The 22,010-nt window shown below is 41.0% G+C and overlaps 2 protein-coding genes across 2 annotated transcripts in view; one reads left to right on the top strand and one right to left on the bottom strand.

Moving 5' to 3' along the window:
• Window positions 1-1,151: 1,151 nt before the first annotated feature.
• DCLRE1C (DNA cross-link repair 1C) lies at window positions 1,152-13,198 on the top strand. Its single transcript, XM_010080678.1, has 13 exons — window positions 1,152-1,198; window positions 1,863-1,947; window positions 4,760-4,819; window positions 5,982-6,037; window positions 6,680-6,781; window positions 7,045-7,117; window positions 7,282-7,422; window positions 7,965-8,066; window positions 8,679-8,815; window positions 8,973-9,027; window positions 10,420-10,508; window positions 11,369-11,469; window positions 12,231-13,198. Exons 1-13 carry the CDS (start codon window positions 1,152-1,154, stop codon window positions 13,196-13,198), a joined length of 2,016 nt encoding a protein of 671 aa, XP_010078980.1.
• Window positions 13,199-17,872: 4,674 nt separating this feature from the next.
• SUV39H2 (suppressor of variegation 3-9 homolog 2 (Drosophila)) overlaps window positions 17,873-22,010 on the bottom strand; it is a gene marked incomplete at its 5' end in the record, with an annotated part of 6,529 nt that continues 2,391 nt past the window's right edge. The window contains 3 exons of the mRNA XM_010080679.1: window positions 17,873-18,088; window positions 19,444-19,573; window positions 20,779-20,925. Coding sequence (XP_010078981.1) covers window positions 17,979-18,088; window positions 19,444-19,573; window positions 20,779-20,925 — 387 coding nt within the window. The remainder of the gene's footprint in view (window positions 18,089-19,443; window positions 19,574-20,778; window positions 20,926-22,010) is intronic.

The raw sequence follows: 22,010 nt of genomic DNA on the forward strand, positions 1-22,010 counted from the left end.
CGGGAGCCGTGAGGAGGAGGCGGCTGTTCAAAGCCAAGCGTGAGCAAGGTGGGGCGAGGAAACGGTTGTGGGTCACGGAGTCACAGAAGCAGGAGGGTTTGGGTTGGAAGGGACCTTAAAGATCATCCAGTTCCACCCCCCTGCCATGGGCAGGGACACCTCCCACTAGCCCAGGTTGCTCAAAGCCTCATCCAGCCTGGCCTTGAACCCCTCCAGGGATGGGGCATCCACAGCTTCTCTGGGCAACCTGGGCCACTGCCTCGCCACCCTCAGCATAAAGAATTTCCTCCCTATGTCCAATTTCAATGTACCCTCTTTCAGTTTAAAGCCATTGCCGTTTGTCCTGTCACTACAGGTCCTGGTAAAAGGTCTCTCTCCATCGTTTTTATAAGCCCCCTTTCAGCACTGGAAGCTGCTCTAAGGTCTCCCTGGAGCCTTCTCTTCTCCAGGCTGAACAACCCCAACTCTCTCAGCCTGTCCTCATACAGGAGGTGCTCCAGCCCTCGGACCATCTTCGTGGTGTCCTCTGGACCCACTCCAACAGGTCCGTGTCCTTCCTGTGCTGAGGACCCCAGAGCTGGATGCAGCACTGCAGGTGGGGTCTCACGAGAGCAGAGTATAGGGGGGAATCACCTTCCTCAACCTGCTGGTCACACTTCTTGTGATGCAGCCCAGGACATGGTTTTCTGGGCTGCAAGTGCATATTGCCAGGTTATGTCCAGCTTTTCATCCACCAGTATCCCAAAGTCGTTCTCTGTTGGGCTGCTCTCAATACGCTTATCCCACAGTCTGTTGATGTTGAGGATTGCCCCAACTCAGGTGCACTTGGCCGTGTTGAACTTCATGAGGTTTATGAATTTCATGAGGATCCTTGCTGGTATTATTCCCTCGCAGTGTGTCGGTGCCTGGAGACAGCACTGTGCCTGTGCTGTGCAGGAGGCCAGCTGCGCTCAGAGGTGTTTGCACAAGCAGTTAGACAGCAGTTTGAGGGAGACAGTTATTTCCCTCTGGTCAGATTTTGTGAGACTTCAGAGTACTGAGTCCAATCCTGGGCTCCCCTGGACAAAAAACAGCATTGGTGTTTTGGAGCAGGACCGCCAAGCTGGTCTGAAGCTGGAGCCTGTGATGTGTGAGGAGAGGCTGAGAGCGGGATGTCTTCACCCTTAAGAGGAGAAGATGACTGTATCACAGTTTGCAGGTAGGGGTAGAGAAGGTGGAGCCAGGCTCTTCCTGGAGGCTTATAACAAAAGGGCAAGGGACACCTTTTATTTTTCGCCATGAGGATGGTCAAAGACCAGAATGGGCCCAGAGAGGTTGTGGGCCATTTCCTAGGCGCTGTGTAATTTGTGAGAGTAAATGTTGCATCTCCTCAAACATGTGCAGAGAACCTCTCTTTGCTTGTCAGGTCTCTTTGTGCACTGTGCAAAAGCTACACCCTTAGAGGAAGTACTCTGTGTTCTGCTGAACTCTAACTGTCCCAAATGCCTGTTCCATGGAAAGCATGCACGTCTGAAACAGACTATGGTGGGTATAGAAACAAGCAAAGATATGTGTACATGTGACTGTGTACGTGCACTTTATTTATTTCTGCACAAAAATGTACAGGCACACATAGGTAAGTCTTCAAGTCTATTGTGTTGAAGAAAATCCTACTCAACAAGGTGGAGTAAATTCACCTTGAGTCTGTTTCAGGTTGGGGAAAAATAGCTCCTGCAGGCTTTCTGCTATGCAGGTCTCTTCAGATGAGAGAGGGGTCTGAGCGCATGTTTTGATGTACGAGGTGCCAGGTGCTGATGCATTGTTAGATATTCCCTGCCTCCATTTTAAAAAACACTCATCTGTGCTTTTTTATCTCCTCCCAGCTTGCAAGTTAAATTATACTGCTCACCGGTGACTAAGGAATTGCTGTTGACTAGCTGGAAATACAAGTTTTGGGAGAATCACATTGTGAGTTTTTGTTTATTTTAAAATTATCACTTTCCAAACAGTGTTCCTAGGGAAGAAGAACTTTCCCCTCCTCAGAAATGTCTAAATTTTGGTGTTGGTGTTCATACAGTGTTTCAGAGCTTAAGCACCTAACATCAGTATGGCTTTCCTTGCTGCTTGCTATGTGGCATTGGTTTATTGTTATTTAATGTTTAATCTTATTTTTCCCTTCACAAAATTTATCCTTTTGTCTCAACTTCAGCTTTAAATGTTCTCCATCTGTACTATGATCATTTGTGTCACTCCTTCATTTCCTTACTTTGCTCATGTCTCTTTGTTCCTGTCCTTATTTCACTTCCCTTTTGCTTCATTTAAAGTCTTGAATTGCTTGGAGTATGTATAATCTTTTATTTTTCTTCTGATTTTGGAAAATGGACTATCTCTAACATGAAAATATTCTAGTCACGTAAAATCACCAAAGAACTTAAGTATTTTACTTGTTTCCCACTATCTGGAGCCAAAATTCAAGTGCTCAGTGTCATGTATGGGTATGACTTGTAGTTACTTATTTCCTTCCCTTTGCAGATGTGGGCTTTGAAATTGAATGTTTCTTTTCACATTTTACTGTATGTACCTGCATCATCACATAGTGTAAGGATTTTGTTGTATCCCCCAAGCAAGGACAGGAGAGTTTTCTAGTCAAGCGGAAGGTCAAGAAGGACTTCAGGCAAGCTGAAACTTGTTTCCTTGGGGAAGTTATGGCTCAGAGTTTCCTTCAATAGGTTTTAAGCGTGGGTCTTAAACTCCATATCTAAAGAAACTCATGCAAGGGGGACCCAGGAGGTAGGTCTGGGTAAGAGAAAAAAGAGAAGTAGGGGACTTCTCTGTTCACTTGTGAAGCTGAGGGAGAAGATAACTAGTTTTATATGAAGCCTCAAGAAGTGTAAGGATTTAATGATTGGGAGCATGAGCATTCAGGGCTCTGAAGATCCCTTGGACATGTTGGATGTGTAAAGGACCACAGTGTTCATAGGTGACAATTTTTCTAAGCCTGTGATCTTCTTGGACTAACAAAAATAAAACGGGGAGGGTTTGTGGTGGCTTTTTTGTTGGTGTTGGTTAGGTATTTTTATTTTTAAGGTTGTGTCTGTTTTCTTCCCGTATCCCTTGAGTTTAGCCTAGAAGAAAAGGTCCCTGGTGGGCAGATATCCATAAGCTATTAGTCTGTATGAGCAGTAAAATGAAAGCAGGCAGTGCTGGTCCTGACATCCCTGTTTGAGAAGATCTGGGAAGAGATGCCAGAGGTACCACCATTCTAAGACGAAGCACAATTAACACAAATCAATGCAATTAAAAAAATACACATATGTTTGCAGCTGCTGCTCCCAGGAGTGACTGCTGGTAATGGCATGAGCTGCACAGGCCCTAAATCTGAGAGCAGCTGTTGGATGTCTCGTTCACAAGCTTTGTCTTACAATAAATAAGCTTTCTACTTGTACAGTGACTGGGAAATGAATTAACAGCTAATTTGATATTCACCAGACTGAAGGAAGAAATCACAATGTCAGCTTCCAGACAAATGTTTATATGATTTCCAGTCTAACCTTTATTTGTGTGTACAGCATAAGAGGCTCTTTGAATCTGCTGCTGGCTTTAATATTTAAACTATCGAAGAATGAGGGGAGAACTCTGCTGGGCATATTCTCATTTATGGTTATGAAGCTAAATTGTGGCTGTAGGAGAAGAATTCTTCAGGCAGTTTAGATCTAATACTTGACAATTTGTTTTACTGCAGTAGGAAATTTGAGAATTACTGAGAAATGTTGAGCATGCAGAATTTAGATCAGCCTCTTGAGTTTTTTCAGCTTCAGAAATTGTAGGTGATAAAACTAGTATTGATGTTTAAAAATCAGCTCTTGCTAGTGGCTGGAATTTTTAATCTAAAATACTTTTTGACACACATATCTGTGTTTTGGAGCAAGCTCTGGGTTTGATTGATGTTGTGGTTTCTGGTGGAGAAGTCAAATGTTACCACCTTTGTGTGAGTACCAGCTGAAGGGATCTTGTGGAGCTGCCCAGGAATTTGTGACATGGTGTCTTGTGAGTCCACCTAGGGAAACCCAAAGTGCTGAGGAAATCGCTCAGCTGAGAAGCTGGAGGTTATACCTAAGGAGGGGAATGACAGGAGACTTTCCTCTCACTTTGGCTTTTTTTGGGCAGGAGAATTATATACAAATATTGTCTCAAACAAAGGAAAAGAAACAGGAGGATGGGAGAGGAGCCTGCATAGCAGCACTAACCTTGCAGGCAGCCACAGAGCGTGTATGTTGTAGGACTCTTAGTATAGGATATGGCAAAACAGGGAATTAATTGCAGTCTATAGATTAATCACCTCTACACAAACACAGAAATATGTGCTGCATGATTTGTGGGCTCTGCTTCTGGTAATAGGGAACAGTGAGGAGAAGGGCTGCAGCACAGAGACCTGTCCTAGCAAGATCCTCTTGGCTGTTGTAGGACTGGGATATCTTGGGCTTTGCAGTCATCCAGAAGTAAGGCATATGATCCAGCCAGAGAAACCAGAGCTGTTGCTGTTAGAAGTCCAACATGTTCTAAGTGTGTTGTCATGCACAGCTTGATTGAGTTATCCCAATTTAATTTTTAGAAAACATGTAGAAAACTTTTTTCCCACTGGAAATGGAAATTCATTAGTTACTATGGGAAAATGAGCTTAATTTTACACGCTTAGCATTAGACACAGTGGGCACTAAAGATGAAGCGTGAAACAGAGTGTTCAATAGATCCTGTAATGCATTTATTCATTTTGTTGCAGGTTGCATTGGAAGTTGAAACTCCAACTCAGATTTCTTTAGTAGATGAAACATCTGGTGAGGTAAGTTTCAAATAAAAAAGATTTTGTATATTTGTAATGGGCAGTAATACTGTTTAAATGAGCATGGGAAAAGGATCTTACCTGTAACATCCCAAGTAGACAAGCTATTTTTAAAATGTATGTTCCCCTTCTCTCCAAAACGTGCAACCATGTGAATTCTTCTTCTTTCTTATTATCATAGCGGGTTTTTTTTGTATTAGTGGTCTGCAGCTCACACATTGCTCTTGTGATTTTTTTCACTTTCTATTTCCTGGCTTATTTTAACAAACTTTAAGTGCAGGGCTTAAAGATCTGGTAGAGGATCTCCAGGCAAAGTGTATCCCAAGATATATCCATGATGCTGGTGGATACTTGGTGGATAAAAAGCTGGACATGGCCCGGCAACATGCACTCACAGCCCAGAAAGCCAACTGTAGGAGATTCTCCCCTCTACTCTGCTCTTGTGAGACCCCACTGGCAGTGCTGCATCCAGCTCTGGGACCCCCAACATAAGAAGGACATGGACCTGTTGGAGCGAGTCCAGAGGCTGAGAGAGTTGGGGTTTTTCAACCTGGAGAAGAGAAGGCTTGGGGGAGATCTTATTGCACCCTCCCAGAACTTAAATGGGGCTATAGGAGAGATGAGGAGGCACTCTTTGCCAGGGAGTATAGTGCTAGGATGAGGGGTAACAGTTTTAAACTAAAAGAGGGCAGATTTAGACTAGATGTAAGGAAGAAACATCAGCAGCACTGGAACAGATTGCCCAGAGAGATGGTAGATGCCTCATCCCTGGAAACATTCAAGGCCAGGTTGTACAGTGCTCTGAGTAACCTGATCTAGTGCAAGTGTCCCTGCTTATTTCAGGGTGTTGGACCTTTAAAGGTCCTTTCCAACCCAAGCTGTTCTGTGATCTGTGCTTGCTCACCAGGAACCAAGGAGGCAGGACTATCTTCTGGCTGACTTGCTTTTTTGAGCAGCATACAACATTCAGTGATCTCTTCTGGCACGACAGCATGGTTGTTGCTCTTCAGGGTTTGTTGGAATGTGAAGAGACTCTCCATTCAAAAGCAATGCTAAATGCTGCAAGAGGCTGCGGGGAGTACTGTGTTGCTTTCACTATGTTAATGAAAGTACTGGTAGTACTTACTACAGTGTGTAAATAATACTAATGCATCTCTTCCAGAGAGAAGATATAGAGGTGACACTTTTACCAGCTGGTCACTGTCCAGGATCAGTCATGTATGTCCTTTCAATACTCTAAATGTCTCTGCTGAGAAATCTGTCCTATAGAGTTCTCACTAAGTACTGGGTTTTTTTTCCTAACTAGAAAAAGCTAATGAATTTAAAATTCTTACTTGGAGATTATACTGTTGTGGCAGGGCCCACCAGCTTTGATCAAGGTTGGAAAACCACTGTACTGTCTGGGACCTGTCCAGACAGAAGTTGTGGGGCAGATTACTTTTCCCCAAACCTATGAATAACAACTTTCTTGATTTCAACTCTACTTAAAATCTAGATAAAAAAACTGTGATTAAAAAAAAATCCTAAATTTCTTAATATGACGTTAAAAAGAAGGTGCCCAGCTTCCTGGTACAAATGCATAAGAGATTCTTTTGGCTACCAACAGACAGCTGGGCTACCCTCACAGAATCTGTGAGGCTTTTGTCTTCGACTCTGGCCAGCCTAGGCACAGGATATTTTCCACACATTCTGAATCTGAATTACTTGGTTTATCTGAAATTATTCTAGGACCAATTGAGCCCAGTATTTCTATTACATCATACATCAGTGACATAGACTGCTCTGAGGAAGGCAGCAAATCGACACCTGGCATTTAATGCTTTATGTTGTTGAGTTTGACCAAAGTGTTTCTGTGTGCAGGTTTTTGTTTGAAGGTGGAAATGGCACTGTGCTGTACACTGGGGATTTCAGGCTTGCAAAAGGAGAAGCAGCCAGAATGGAGCTTTTGCATTCAGGTACCAGGTGAGGCTTCAGCTATTCATGGGATTTAGAAAGAGTGAAAGGTCACACAGGCACAGACAATTCAGGGATAATGTACTCTTTTTCCTCTTCTCTTTTCTTCTGTATTAAATATATTTGCAGTCAGGCAATACTGCAGTTACAAGCCCCTTCTGACTTGCTCTTTGGAATAGAGAGGAAGAATTGCCTCCTTTTGAAGAGAGAGGAAGTGGTATGTCTTAGTACTGTGATGCACAGCTCACGCTGATACCACATTTCTCTTTCAGAGTAAAAGACATCCAGAGTGTGTATTTGGACACCACTTTCTGTGATCCCAAATTTTATCATATACCAAGCCGGGTAAGTCTAAATAAGCTGGGAGAGGAAAGGTCCTAAAGGCACTAATTAATTAACCACCCCTCTGTTAGGGAAGTCTTGCAAGGCAACGCCATTTTGCATTACCAAATCATAGCACTTTGGAAGTATCTTCAAAGATGATTTACAACATTTTCTAAACTTTTCAGGAGGAATGTTTAAATGGGATCTTAGAGTTAGTGCGAAGCTGGACCTCACTGTCTCGCTATCATGTTGTGTGGCTGAATTGCAAAGCTGCTTATGGATATGAATATTTATTCATAAACCTCAGTGAAGAACTTGGAATCAAGGTAACGTTTCAGTAATTGTTGCTTTAGAATACATCCTCAGGAATGGTTGTGGCCAGTCACTGACCTGGAAATGGCTGTTCAGAGGACTGCTGTGTGTGAAAGATGTGCATGCTTTCATTAACTTCACTTAGAAAGCTACAGTTGTACTCAAAATGAGTTAGCTAGTTGATTTCAGTCTGTAACATCTGGGCTCTCCAGGGAGAAGTTAATCCCCAGTTTTCAGTGTTTACCTCTCTCCCTTTTATCTCGTAAATGATAAAAGCCTTCTCATTTACATATGACATTAATAAGTTAGCAGATATATTCTGACTTTCTTTGATGAATATTCATCCCTCTTCAACACAGGAGGTGTATTTTGCTTGTTCTAGATGTCCCAAGTTACTTTTGGCTAACACTTCTCCACTTGGACATTATTAGTGGGTAGTAGTTGTTTAAATGCCTACCAGCAGTTGTTGAGAGCAGAACCATGTCTGTGTAGTTGCTGCAGCTGCAGTGTGGCAAACACATTGAGGTAACTAAGAGTAAACTCTGCCTTTTTCTAGGTGCACGTGAACAAACTTGATATGTTCAGAAACGTGCCAGACATCCTCTACCATGTTACTACAGATCGACGCACTCAGATTCATGCCTGTCGACATCCTCGGGTGTGTATAATTTTGCAAAGCCTCTGCTAACTTTGCTGTGAAAGCCTGGTTATAGGGGCTGATGTTTTGGTCCTGTCATGCTGATGAAGACTTGGGCCAAATGGTGGCTTAATGGAAAGGAGAGAGAGAACTTTAGTTAGTGGGATGAATTAAAAAAAAAAAAAAGGAAGGGGGGAATATATTAGCTGATGCTAGAAGTAGTTTAATTGTAATTGAAACTTGAAAATTGTATTTTTAAATGAAGTAAGACAAGCAGCAGATCATATCAGTCAGGTATTATCCATTTAAATACATCAAAAGCAGCTCATATGGTATCTTCTGCCACCATGCACTGTGAGCTTGTAGTGTCTGGACTTCCCTTTCCAGGGTGTCTATCAAGCTGAAGGCTCCAGCTTGGAGGAGTGCAGGTAGAACTGGAGATGGCACGTTGGGACATTGGTCTCTGTCATTGATGTGCTTTGTCAGCTGCGCTATGGAAGCAAGATGCAACAGCAGAGTGTTTCAAAGGAGCTGGAAGTGAGATGAAAATTGGACTGGCTAGATACTATGTTGCTCAATTTCTGGGGGAAAAAAAGGTCAGGATTACACTTAATTTTATATTGCATTTGACAGGATGATGACTGCTTTCGAGGGAACAGGTTGCCCTGTGGGATGACTTGCCAAAATGGAACTCCCTTGCACATAATTAGCATCAAACCCTCCACTATGTGGTTTGGAGAAAGGATCAAGAAAACCAATGTAATCGTGAGGTGAGTGTTTGGGCCAGGCACAAACCTGTTGTTTCAGGTGTGTAGCTTGCCTGGCTCTTGTATAACTGAATCCAAATTAAAAACTGTAGGTTGTGCTTGCCTGTTGACTGAGGATAAAGAGCAGTTACTTAATTTTTGTGCCTCCTCTTTTTTTTAGGACTGGGGAGAGTACATACAGAGCTTGTTTCTCTTTCCACTCTTCATACAGCGAGGTTTGTATACTTGTAATACTGAGTATATATTGACTAAAAAAAACGAGTTTTGATTGTTTTGGAGTGGATGACATGACTTGTCACAATTTAAAAAAAATCTTCTCAGTAATAAGACATAACGGATAGGAAGTTCTGGATGCTGAGGACAGAGAAGTTTGTTTTAATATCTCAAGGTGGGGCAGGATTACAAGCCTTTTTTTTTGTTCTGTCTTCTTGAAGTATTGGTTACTGGTACAGTTGTTTTGACTGCCTTTCTATTTTAGATTAGATTACTGTGTAACTGCAATGCTTAAAGCGTTAATTTTGGTTTTCAGTACATTGTTTATCTGCTGTGACTCAGTTTTGGGTGGGCTTGCCTTCTTTTCCTTGCCCCCACATTTAAGCAGAATTTTCTCACATTGTAGCTGCCACTGTTACAACTCTTCTGTGTTGAAGAATAAAAGAAAATTGGTTGTGGCAGCATCCTCTCCAGAATCATACACCTTCATTTAATATGAACTCAATCCAGTTGTCAAAATACTTCTTTCTCCTAAGAAATTGAACTGAAATTGGATTGGTGCAAACAATTAACAAAGCCTTGCACGTACAAAATGGAAATTATTCAGAGCCCTAGGAAGACAGTCCTGTTTTTAAAATCCTGGTTAATTTTTAATCTGCTCTGCCATGCAGAATTTTAAATGGATGTACTAGCACAGTACATACAACATGGCAGCTTTGCTGACAGAATGTGGGGGTAGTGTATTGTAACAGACTCATACCTCCATATGTAAAAAGAGAGGGGTCCTACTGCTCTGTGTAGAGAGGAGTGTAACTGCGAGCTTGCAAGTGCTGATAAAGCCTCAGCTGCAGTGCAGTGCCCCAAACTGGACACAATTCTTCAAGAAATTTACTGTCTATGGAGCATCTAGAAGTCAACAGAGTAAGGCTTGGAAAAAGTGATGTGTTTTGTCATTACTGCCTTTTATAATGGACTGAAGGGAGAGTTCAGGAAAAGTCTCCGAGAAAGGGAACACCTGATCTGCACACCTAGGGACTCAAAGTCCATTAAGAAGAATGCAGGTCTGAAAAGATCTACAGCAGCAAGGACAGTGAAGCAGTGGATCACATTCCCCAGGAACAGGTCTGTCTAACCTTTTAGTTCAGAGACAGTGACCGTCTGTGTAGTAGTTGATAATTGCTGTGTGATGGTTAAGTGAGGCTCAGTTATCAGCATCCTGCCAGACCTGTGTTTTTCTCGGGACCTATCCACTTTGATAGAGCTTGGGTCATAATGGTCTTTACATGAGACAACTAGTAGTAGTTGTTGTGGGTGTACTTTTATCAGTGCTGCCATTAAGTGATATTGTTAACTGTTGTAAGTTGTTAAATTGCTTCTTCTTTTCTTTAATTCAGATTAAGGATTTCCTGAGCTATATCCGTCCTGTGAATGTGTATCCCAATGTACTGCCAGTGGGTGGGACAGAAGACAAAGTTCTGGAAATGTAAGTGACAACTGGCTGCTGGATGGAGGTGATCTGATCTCTGTTCTTGTAAGGAAAACCCCCCTCCTGAATCCCAGCCTCTCAAGCAGGCCTTTTGCTTTACATGTGTGATAATTCTGATTTTTTTTTTTTTTTCTATATTCAGTCCTGCAAACTTCAGGTTTCTGAAGAACACTTGCATGTTGTGCTGAGAGTTTGTATTCCACACATTACTTACCTCTATGTATAGAGACTTGTCTGCTGTTAAAACTCTCTTTGGGTGGCATCTGAATACACATTAATCTTGCTTTATTCTGTGACCTATTTTTATTTGTCATTGCCACTTCTTGGAAGTTTATTTTAAAGAGGGTTTCTCTGGGGACTTGAACTCCTAGCCTCTGTATATCATCACAGAGGCCTGTACTCTTGTGCTGTTCCAGATGTTGTCAGCTTAGAAAGCGCTTTTATGCAGCAGAAGAGCAATGGTGTCACTCAGTCTGAACAAAATGACGACTAGTTTGTTTCTTTTTCTTTTCGTCCTTAATAAGAAAGGAGATACTTTACAATTATTGAATAAAACTGCAGTCAGGTTTTGAACCCTGTCGTCCTATCTTCTCTAAGCAAGGGAGTAAGTTTCCAAATGCTGTACGTGTTTTAAGGTAAATATATAGAAATTACAGACTTCTACCTTTAAGCTGCCTAAGCTCACCAATGAATTCAGACCTTTTCCCTAGCTCTTACTGCCTTTGCTTTAACACTTCTGCTGCAGTGCCTGTGAAAGGCATGAAGCAGTGTACTTAGACCAAGTTAAAAGATTTGCTTTTCCTCCTGAAAGTATCTGCTGAGTTCTAAGTGTTGATCATTTTTCTCGTTCACCTCAGATTAAAGCCATTGTGCAGGTCGTACAGCAGAAACACAGAACCCAGCTACAAGCCCTTAGGAACACTGAAGAGAGTCCACAAGAGAGACTTATCTGACACAGGTAAAGGTTCTGTGGTGCTACTGTGCCCTAAAAGAAAGTGTGAGACTGAGCAGAGGTGCCAAAAGCCACAGTGTTCACCGTAGTCTGTCCGTGTTCAAAGCAGCAGTTAGAAAAGAGAAATATAAACTAAATCGGCTTAGGTTTTAGGAGGGTGAGAGAGCACTAACTGTGTAAAATTGCACTTGTTTGCGATCTTAAAATGTACTTAATGCTTAACAGCCCTTTAAGTTTCTGGAAGAATTCCATTCCACAGTCCTAGACCATCTCTCATCAAGCTATTTCTAAAAGAACTTTACGTGTGTTACCTCCTGTGTTGCAGGGGACACAGTGCTGGATCAGTAGAATTGCTCTTCTTCCTCATCTCAGACTGATGGCTTTTCAGCACCTAGTAGCTTGTTAAATTTATGATGGTAAGAGCGTGCTGTATGTAGCCTCTGGAAAGCCACTTGGGAACTAGAGGACAACTTTGTGTCTGCTGCATTCTCTTTGGCTATTTTGGAAGTGCAAGTGTGCAAGGGGGATTAGTCCTGGCAAAACCTGTCAGAGGTCTGAATAAATGTGTTTACCAGGGCTCTATCCGATCTGTAGCTAACCTGGAGGATGGCAACTATAGCTTTCCTTGTAAGGCACTGTGCTAGACAAAGCAAGGCGAACACTGTCAGTCATGTCCTGCTGAGTGTCAAGTGTTTATTAAAACTTTGTTCTCAACAGAATTTTATTAGAGATCTGAACTTAGTGGTTTTTTTTTTCTTTCTTGACAGATGAAGATGATCTCTTTGATACAGAATTAACTCCTGCAAGGCCCAAGATTCCAAAACAGCAGAGAGAAGACAGCAGACACCCCAGCACAGGACAATCTGAAAATGCTGAAGGAAACATTAATAAGAGCACAGAAAGTTACAAAGCAACCACAACTTACACCTCCCTCAAGGTAGACTTTGTGGATTGTGAGGAATCAAATGATGATGATGACGAAGATGACGAAGAAGAATCTGAAAAAATTATTGTTCCAGTTCTTTCCCATGAGCCAGATGCCACTTCCACATCAGATGTCAATGGACTAACTAGTGGCCAACAGGAGTTTAATGCTGATGTCCCTCGCTGGGATGCATTTTTTAAGTGTAACAAACTAGAAGAAAGCTCTGAAAATGAGGACTACTTCCCATCTTCAGCAGATGCTGGTGGGTCCCAGTCACTCTTCAGTGATTCGGATGGAGTAAGTGACTCAACACACATCTCCTCCCAAAATTCTTCTCAGTCGACACACATATCGGAGCAGGGGAGCCAGGGCTGGGACAGCCAAATTGACACAGTGCTCATCACCTCCCAAGAGAGAAACGCGTTGGACTTCAGCTGCTTCGGCAAAGGTGGGAGCAGAACAGTTGTTTCTGTATTGCAGGAGATGGCCAAAGACAGTCCAGCTGACAACAGCAGGTCAAAGCCACTGGGTCAGAACAGATCTTGTGCCTGTGACGTCGCCTGTGACTTGAAAAGCAAAGGCTGTGAGAAAGATGCAGAAGCTGGCACAGCTTACATTCAAGATGTGCTGGTAGAAATCAGTGACAGCTCCAGAACTCCTGATCTAGAACTGAGGAGGGACTCTGAGAGCTCCTCCGACTTTGAAATTCCCTTGACTCCTGGTGCTGAAGTGCCTCAGCCAGATAAACTGCACTGTTTGTATAAGAAGCTAGCAGCAGGTGAAAACATAATGAGAAAAAAAGTTTCCTGAAGACAGGTATAACTGTACATCATGATAATACCAAAATTTGTTCATTAAACTCTAAATTATTTTTCTCTTTAGTGCTGATTACTATCTGCATCTATGCTGATCGACAGTGTTTTTCAGGAATATCTTACTGTCATAAATAGGCATTTGCAGCCTGTGGAACTTCCTAATTCCTTCCATGAAATACTGAAAACGAAGTATTCCTAGAAGGGACTGTAAAGGCTTTCTACCTCCCAAGGTTCAGCTCTCCAGGACTGTAAGTAGACCAAAAAAGGACCAGACAAAACTAAGGGTAGAACACTAAATGAAATTTAGTGCTGCTTCTTATGAGCTCTAAGAGTTTGCCTTTGGTATATATGTGATCTCAGGTTTTAATAAAATACCACATTTTTAACTGTGGGAAAGAACACAACATCTTCCAGGAACAACCATGCAAACAATGCAATAGTTGCACTTTCATCTTCAGTTTTCACTGCAGTTATTTTTAAAAACAACTACAGAACAGATGAGAGAATTACTGACAAAAGTTTTTTTTTTTTTTAATCAAGTTGTTCTTTTCAAGCCATCTCTCTTTACACTTGAGGAAGTGTTGCCATCCCATTTAACTCCTGAATGAGGTGCTATACACCACTGTCTATGGTTTAAATCTTAGCTTATCATCAGTTCCTCTGTGTTTTGGTTAGTTCTGAATTGTTTTTCAGAACAACTTAAAATCCTGTGGCATGTGGTTCCACAGCCACCAGCAGTAGCCTGCTTTGGCGGCTGAGCCACAGCAACAGAAGCTGACCTGTCATCCTGGACAGGTTGTTCTGTTGCTCAAGGCTCTCACATTACCAAATTTCACCTTTTCTGCAACATTCTATTGACTTTGCTGAATGCAGACATGTTTAGATTCCATTTTCAAATCAAGACAATAGGTCGTCCATGTACAGGTCCTCTCATAACTAACCTTTTGCCAAAATTCTTAGCGCTTAAACTGGAACTGTAATTCAGGGTTTTGTTAAAATGCAGTGCCTACAAAAATGCCTAGCCATCATCTAAAAATCCATGTGGTCTTCCATCCATGTGGTCTTCAGTCCCAAAGAATTAAACAGATTTTTGGTATTACAGTTCTCCCCTCTGTGTACATCTTAAGTCTTTCTGGCATCTTTAATGAAACAGGAATATTAAACCAGACAGCATTCCGCTATTAGCAACAGTGGCCAAGGGGAAAAGGAAGGAAGAAGAAAAATTGCTATCATCGATGCATGGTCTTAAGGATACTCCAGTGCCTGTATTTCTCCAGTGTCGCCTTGTCCACTCCAGTCTTGGTGTTTGTTAATGTAATTTCCAAATGTGGTCCATCAACACTTTGTAAGCAGGCTTGAGTGAAACTGCTGTTGTAACTACCTCTGCGAATAAAGTCATAAATACAGAGTGGAATTTCTTCTGTTGGCTTGTTTCCTTCATTGTACTATACATTTAAGTTCAGGGCTGTGTTTACAGTGTGCTTAAATATACAGAAACCCCATCTGCTTTAGACAAGTTGAGAGTGTAAATTTCTACCAGTTCTTATCGGCTACAAACTGAATAGGAAACACATGACTTCCTCTTGATCGCTCTACTACAGTCTGTATAGTGCTAGAAAATTTGGGTACAGGACAGGAGTTAAAAGGGTGCAGTCTTAAAGCAAATTCTACTGCTACAATTAATTCTGACATGCTGAGATTTTTTTTTTTTTTAAGAATGACAACAACAAGAGAAAAACTAAATGTAATTTATTTTATCAAAAACTATAGGAAGATAGCAATACTAGAGATCACACATTATGAAAAGAAAATGTTCCTGAGCTTACAAACTGCATATTCTAATGTACATAGTCCTAAAACATACATTAGAAATAACCAAAAAATTGACTTAACTTTGAGATTAGATAAATTAACAATAGCTTTTCTTACAGGTGATCTTGCAGCTTTAGTTTTGCTACCAAAAAAAAAAGAAAAAAATTAAACCCAACAAAACAAGAAGAGGATAGATCACAGGTTACCAGTCCCTAAGAAGTGCATATCCACAACCGAACTGGTGACCCTGATGGTGCTAACAGACCATAAAGCAAAACAAAGGCAAAAGCTAGGCTGGTTGAGGCTCCTACAGAAATTGAAGAGAGCTTTTTCTCCTTTTCCAATTTGGCAATTTCCCCCTGAACGCATAAAAGCAGCAAAAGGAGTTTTACAAGTGACAAGAGTCTCCCATTAAGCTAACTCACTGACTGAAATCCAAATGCACTGTGAACATGTAAAAATAAAATACTGTTCAAGGCTCTAACTTGGAAACTGGATATGTGGGTTTACTTCAAATAAATACAAAATTCTGTTACCTCCCAGAGCATAAATGAACAGTCCTTTATTTCTTGCACAAGAGGTAACACACATACCCTTAAGGAACAGCAGTGTTATTCCAATGCTGGTGATAACATACCCTGCCTTGGGAAAAAGGCAGACACTGAACTCAAGTACAACTACTAAGACATTTATCTTTTAAAATACATTTACTTGCCATTTTTAAATCAAACTGGGCATGGACATAGACAAAAAGAGTGTCAAGCCAGCCCTGTGTCACCTTGTACAGGAGAGGCCAGAGATTTGGTAAGGAATCCATTTCTTGCTGCAGCCACTCTCGCCATCCTGTACCGACAGGGAAGGCTGCAGACTGCAGCGGATTAAGGAGCTGGAGACTGCAGATTCCATCCACATGGAATGCATCGCTGAACCGGGCTACGTGCAAGAGAAAGCACTAATGACTCCAAATGATGTAAGGTTATCTAGAGTTTGCTAACATTAAAGTTCCACATTCCACTTCAACCCATATTAAAAAAAAAATAAAAAAAATCACTAGAGTTGTGGCATGATAAAAATTGACTAGATTCAGCATTTATCCAAGTGTGTGGATACAGGTGAGCCTGGTAATTTCAAATACTTTTAAAACTAAGCAAACTTTCTCCTATTCATTAAGCAATATAAAGGATCTATTTCAACGTGTATCTCTCTGTATTGTAGATTACAAAACTCACACAGCACTTTCAGTGGCCCCCAACCTTCACCCCAACTGTGAAACTGATTTTGGCTAATAGCGTATAAAATTTCACTTTCTGCCAAAGAGCCAAAACTTCAGTGCAAATGCAACTGTGCTTCCTAATGAACAAACAACCTGTATTATCCTTTGAAACACTCTTCTTAGAGTGCTAGTAACTAACATGAAATTTAAGGCATTTTCTAACAAATTAAGTAAACGGCTATATGCTGGATACTCGACTTCATTCACCTGAGCCAACAGCTGTGCACCTTATAAAGGTAACTCCCTGACCTATGATACATAGCTAGCATCCATTTCTGAAGCATCCATTTATGGAGCAACATTATTCTGCCTGACCCTATCAACATTTACATGATTTGTAAGCAATACGCAAGTTTTACAGCCTTTTAATCCATGAAAATAAAGCACTTAGATCATCCCCGGAGCATGGACCTCAGCTGTAACTCCACTCAGAATCTACCTCAACTGCTCTTCAGTGGTTTTGAAGCCAAGCAAAACTTAGAATACATTACAAATAGATCGAGACAACTTTTCAGATGATCAGGAAAAAAAAAAAAAAAAGACGACTCAAGTAGCTGAAGAACAGTACATTTCTCAGCCTTTACATTCAAGAACATCTTACAAATGTCTACAGCAAAACAGGTAAACTCCCCCCTAGTCTAACTTCACTGAAGTTAACATTTTGCAACAAGAAAAACCAGGCCTAGTATCTTAAAAGTCTGTCACTAGGTAAAAAAAGTCACAGCATGTAAAAACTTGATCAAAACCAATTGTGAATACAATTCCCAGGGTATTTCTGCACCTAACAGATAACCGAGCATATCTCCGTAATACATCAGCTTTGTTAGACAGCAGGCTGCTCCCCCTATTCTTTTGTTATCTATTTCCAAACTGTAGCCAGTCATTTGTTTCAGCAACGACTGACAAATTTCTGCAATTAAACAAACTGCATATGTTACTACTGATAATCCAATATTTACAACTTCTCTGTAGAACTGGAGACCTCCTATAGCATCCTAACTAAAAACCAGAACGTAACAACTGGATAAACTTCTACACGTAAAACTCCTAAACAATATACATCAACTACAAACATTCAAGACCTTGATCTTGCATCTGGAATCTGCTAAAACCACTTGCTTCACTTGCATGGAGTTCAATGAACATATTAGGTCTGCTTTCCTGTGAACCTTTGTTTAGACACAGTCTGATAGCTGTCCTTAATCTTTCACCTGGTGCCGTAAATGTTATTGCTAATCTCTTGATGCTTTTATTTATACAACAAAAAAAGCAAAAGAACTGTCAGCTATGATTTAAGACTCAAATCAAATGCCTCCAGACTTTTCAAGGTACAGAAAATGTGATGTCCCTTCATACCACTGAAATCAGTTCCTAAAAGGCCTACAGCTGTAAGCTCACAGTCAAATATTCAAATCAAGGTACATTTTAGAGTTTTCTTCGCATAGATTTTACTGCTTCCTAAATAACAGTTCTAGAAAAGTCAAAATTTCCATTATCAATTTTTTTATTTGCCTGAAACACTACATCTCTTTCTTTGGCCAGTGCCATTTCAATTACAAATGTAATGCCTTGTTTCCACTATACTTATTTACATTAGATGTAAGAATACTTGAATATATGTGTGAAAGAAGAGTCTTCTTAAAACGCATTTAAAAGAGAACAAAGTATTTGTGACTTTGGATACCCGAACTCAGTTGAGATAACCTCTGCAACATACAGATCCGCATTTACAGACAGTTCTGATCCTCTTTCTGGATGGGCTAAGACCATCAGCAGAGTCTGAAGACAGATCTATTGAACCTGTGACACAGACAAACACAAATAACGAAGTTTTAAAAAAACAGGTCAGAACTGTGCTCGGTATTCGAACGGCTTCAAAACCCTTCTACCAGCCCAGTACTTAAATGGATCATGTGTGAAGCTATACTCAAACTCTACCAACACCCACCCCACATTACACTGCTTACACAACACCTAGCACATGTATCAGAACCCAAAGCTCAACAAACTCAAGCCTTGTACCCTCAGGTCCGTATCCACACTGGTCAGCAGAGAGCGCAGCCTGCCTTGAGCATGTGTCAAAGACACCACAAAAAAGAGCAGTTTTAAGGATTTCAATAAGATCAATTTGTCAGCACTGAAGGAGAGCTTCTACGGGACTGAGGTACAGCTCTGGAGTATAGAAATGCTTCTTTGAAAACTAAACAGCAGGGCAAACAATACACTGCTCTTGTGGATAAATGGTTTGGATGCAAGTTTTGACACACACAACACACCTGACAGTCAAAAATTTTTTATTGTATTGGAAAAAAAAATGAAGTCACAGAACGGTTAGGGTTGGAAAGGATCTTAAAGATCAGCTACTTCCAACCCCCCCTGCGGCAGGGACACCTCCCACTAGCCCAGGTTGCTCAAAGCCTCATCCAGCCTGGCCCTGAACACTGAGGGGAAGATCAATTACCGAAGAGCCAGCGAACAGCCCAGGCTGGAAGAGACCTCAAAGGATCGTCTAGTACAACCTTTCACGGGAAAGGGAGCCTAGATGAGATTATTGAGCACTCCGTCCAATTGCATCTTGAAAACCTCCAGTGACAGGGATTCCACCAGGTTCCTGAGGAGGTTGTTCCAGTGAGTGACAGTTCTCACTGTAAAAAATTTTGGACCATTCTTCTGTCCTAAACACCTGTACCACTGAGGCCTACAGACACCAGAATCCAAAGACAAACCTGTGGTGCCTTGTACCACTCAGCCGTTACAACTGTCTTTACAACTATCACTAGCAGATACTTGGAGAGTGGTTTACCCGAAATGCCAATTTGACTAAAGGAAAGCTTTGTGTTAATGGCAGCCTGACGATTCCTTTGAGCATTCTTGTGACAAATCTTCAAAATAATTTGCCTTGTCAGATGTTCCAGCCACAAGCCCTTGCTGTGAGCCAAGGAGAGCTGAAGGAGGTAATGCACCAGAGGTTCATGCAGAAGCTTCTGGGTGCGCTACGTCTGCGCTACACATCAACAAGCGGTGTCTGTTCTAGAATCCACAGAGCTGTGTTAGGAGATGCAGTGCCTGACCTCAAATGCTATCACCAGTTAGGCTGCAACAAAACCCAACAGGGCCCCAGACCTTCCACATGAACAGTGTTAAAATCTGCAGACCTTTCATCTGATAGTCAAAAGTTAGCTCTTCTCCAGCCTTGATGGTTCGTGTAGAAAACAGTGCTATTCGGGGAAGACGCAGGTCAAGGTTATCTATAAACACGTTGAAGACTTGAAGATTTGGATCACACTGTAAGGCAAAAATCAATGTAGTTTCTGTTAAGAAAAATGCACAATAAGTTTCAGTAAAGTGTTTAAGCAAACCAAGGTCACAGGAAAGGAAGAACTGGTTCTTCTCTCAGTGACAGAAGTCTGAAATCAAGTTATCTTCTGAAATGCTGTATTTAGGTTTAAGCATTGCTTCCAGGCCAGAAATAATATTTTCATACTATGAATTAATTTCTGTTTTCAGTTGCTAACCTGCTTGGCTTCTGAATTATCTGCTATGGGCTGTGGGCAGGGGGAGGGTCAAGGACACTAAACAGGAAGTAGAAACCACTTTACTGTTTTTTCTAGATTATCAGTCGTCACTGAGGCAGTTTGGTTTTGCACATGTTTTTGCTCTAACAGTAGAATATATCCCACGTTAAAGAATCAGAAATGAAGTTAAATAACTTTACACTGAGGAGTGAGAATACTTCACTCCCATTTCCGAAAGCGAAGAACAACTAGCTCTATCTAAACTCTTCTTCATCCTTCTCCCTGGCAAGCCTGCAGGAAATACAAACATCATCAGCTCACAGATCTGAAGACATGAATTTACTGTATTTGTACAACACTGACTGTATACCTCACAAACATTACTTCAGTAAGAAATAATAATTTTTAGTTCAGGAATGATATATAATTTTACAGATGCAGTTCAGCCTTCTTGCTTTAGGTGATTGTGTTGAACAGGAAAGAAAACACCTCAAAAATGGTTTAAAATTTACTTTGAAGTTCTCTGTCAAGTTTAGATTTCATATGAAGAGGGAAAAAGGTATCTACAGAGGAGAAATACCAAAGGAAGCGTAGGAATTTTAGTTTTTTCCTATCGTCTTTGACTCTTCACTAATTTTATTAAGTACTTCTCACATCTTAGGTCTTTTAGTTACTTGGAAAAAAACACATTCAAACTACTCTATTTTGGTTGTCTAGAACCAGTAGATTCAGTGACAACCCAGTCCTACCAGATGCCCACTTCAGGCAGCACCTCATTCCCAGAGTTTTGTAGGCAGTCCTACTCCGAGTAGGGCTAAGAATTCTGTTCTATGTATTATGTCATCTGACTGGACTGCGCTGGCATCGAACAAACTCCAGAAAAAGTGTGAATATGTTGAAATATTTAGAGTGAAGACATTTCTAGCACAATTATCACAATTTTCCAAATTCTTAGTATACAAAACAAGGTCTTACGCTGTGATTCACAAAGTGGGACACATTTCCATATCGAGCTGCATCTACTGTAAATTCATCTGAGTCATAGTCCAAATCAAACAAGTATGTATTGCCCTGGTTGTCATAGAGCTGGCCTCGTCTCTCTGCTTCCTCACTTGTAATCACCTAAAAAAAAGGAAAAAAGAAACCTGCATCATATTATTAACTATTACTAAATTAAAACAAAAATCACAATTAAGTTAGGAAAAAACCTTTACTTAGTAAAAAATACCACATTTGCTTTTTGATGTTGAAACAGCATTTCTTCTCTAATGAATAAAGAACTAATTAGCTAAACTAATTAGTTAGTGACTGAGGCTTCTGGATGGAATTTGTCTACAGCTGATGCACACTACTACCTTGTTTCGGGGAAAAAAAAAAAATCAGTACCTTCTATTAAGAGTTTTGATGGTGACAGATACAATCAACTGGACCCAGAAAGCCTTGCTTATGTCACGTAAAATAAAGGTTCAGTTTTCTCCCTTTGCAAGATTAAGATCAACAGGTATCAGTCTTTACAACTCAGTCATATTTACAGTCCAGCATTCATCTCCTCCCTCCCTAGAAGCATCTCTTCCTGCTGTTTGTGACTGCAATGAAAGATCCTATTCATTAGGACACGACAACTTAGATGCGTCACCTCACTAAGCTGAATCTATGCAACTAGGCTAGCACGGACTAGCACAAGGTGTAAATCCAGACGCTCCCCAAAGGAACAGAATATGGTCACGTCTGGCAGAAGCAACAGCTTGAACAACTTCATCTGCAGCCTGTTATGTTAAATGTATTCTGTTGTGCTGACTCAGCAAAGAAATCACAATTTGTCAGCAAGACAGATATGAAATGTGGTGGAATTGGACCAAAAAAACCTCAAAACTCTTTCTGACAGGTTAGATTTGAGAACTTATTCAGTAGTAGGGAACCAGTAGATTCAGGTGAAAAGGTAAATACACACTTTCCTTTAAGCAACAAAATTACATAATCATCTTTCTGCATTAACCCCTCAACAGAGATATTTTGAATGACTGACAAGAAACGTATGAACATGAGAAGCTCGAAGATTTGGGGCAGGAAGGATGGAGGAAACACAATAAAGACCATAAACATCAGTACAAAGGGACAGAAGGAATTATTCTGAGACAACTTAGTAGCAAGGCAGATTTGTGGCAGAAATATAACAGACTGGATCAGAGCTGCCAGGAGCTACTGAG

This window comes from Pterocles gutturalis, unplaced genomic scaffold (genome assembly GCF_000699245.1).
Source record: "Pterocles gutturalis isolate BGI_N339 unplaced genomic scaffold, ASM69924v1 scaffold29689, whole genome shotgun sequence".
Lineage (NCBI taxonomy): Eukaryota > Metazoa > Chordata > Aves > Pterocliformes > Pteroclidae > Pterocles > Pterocles gutturalis.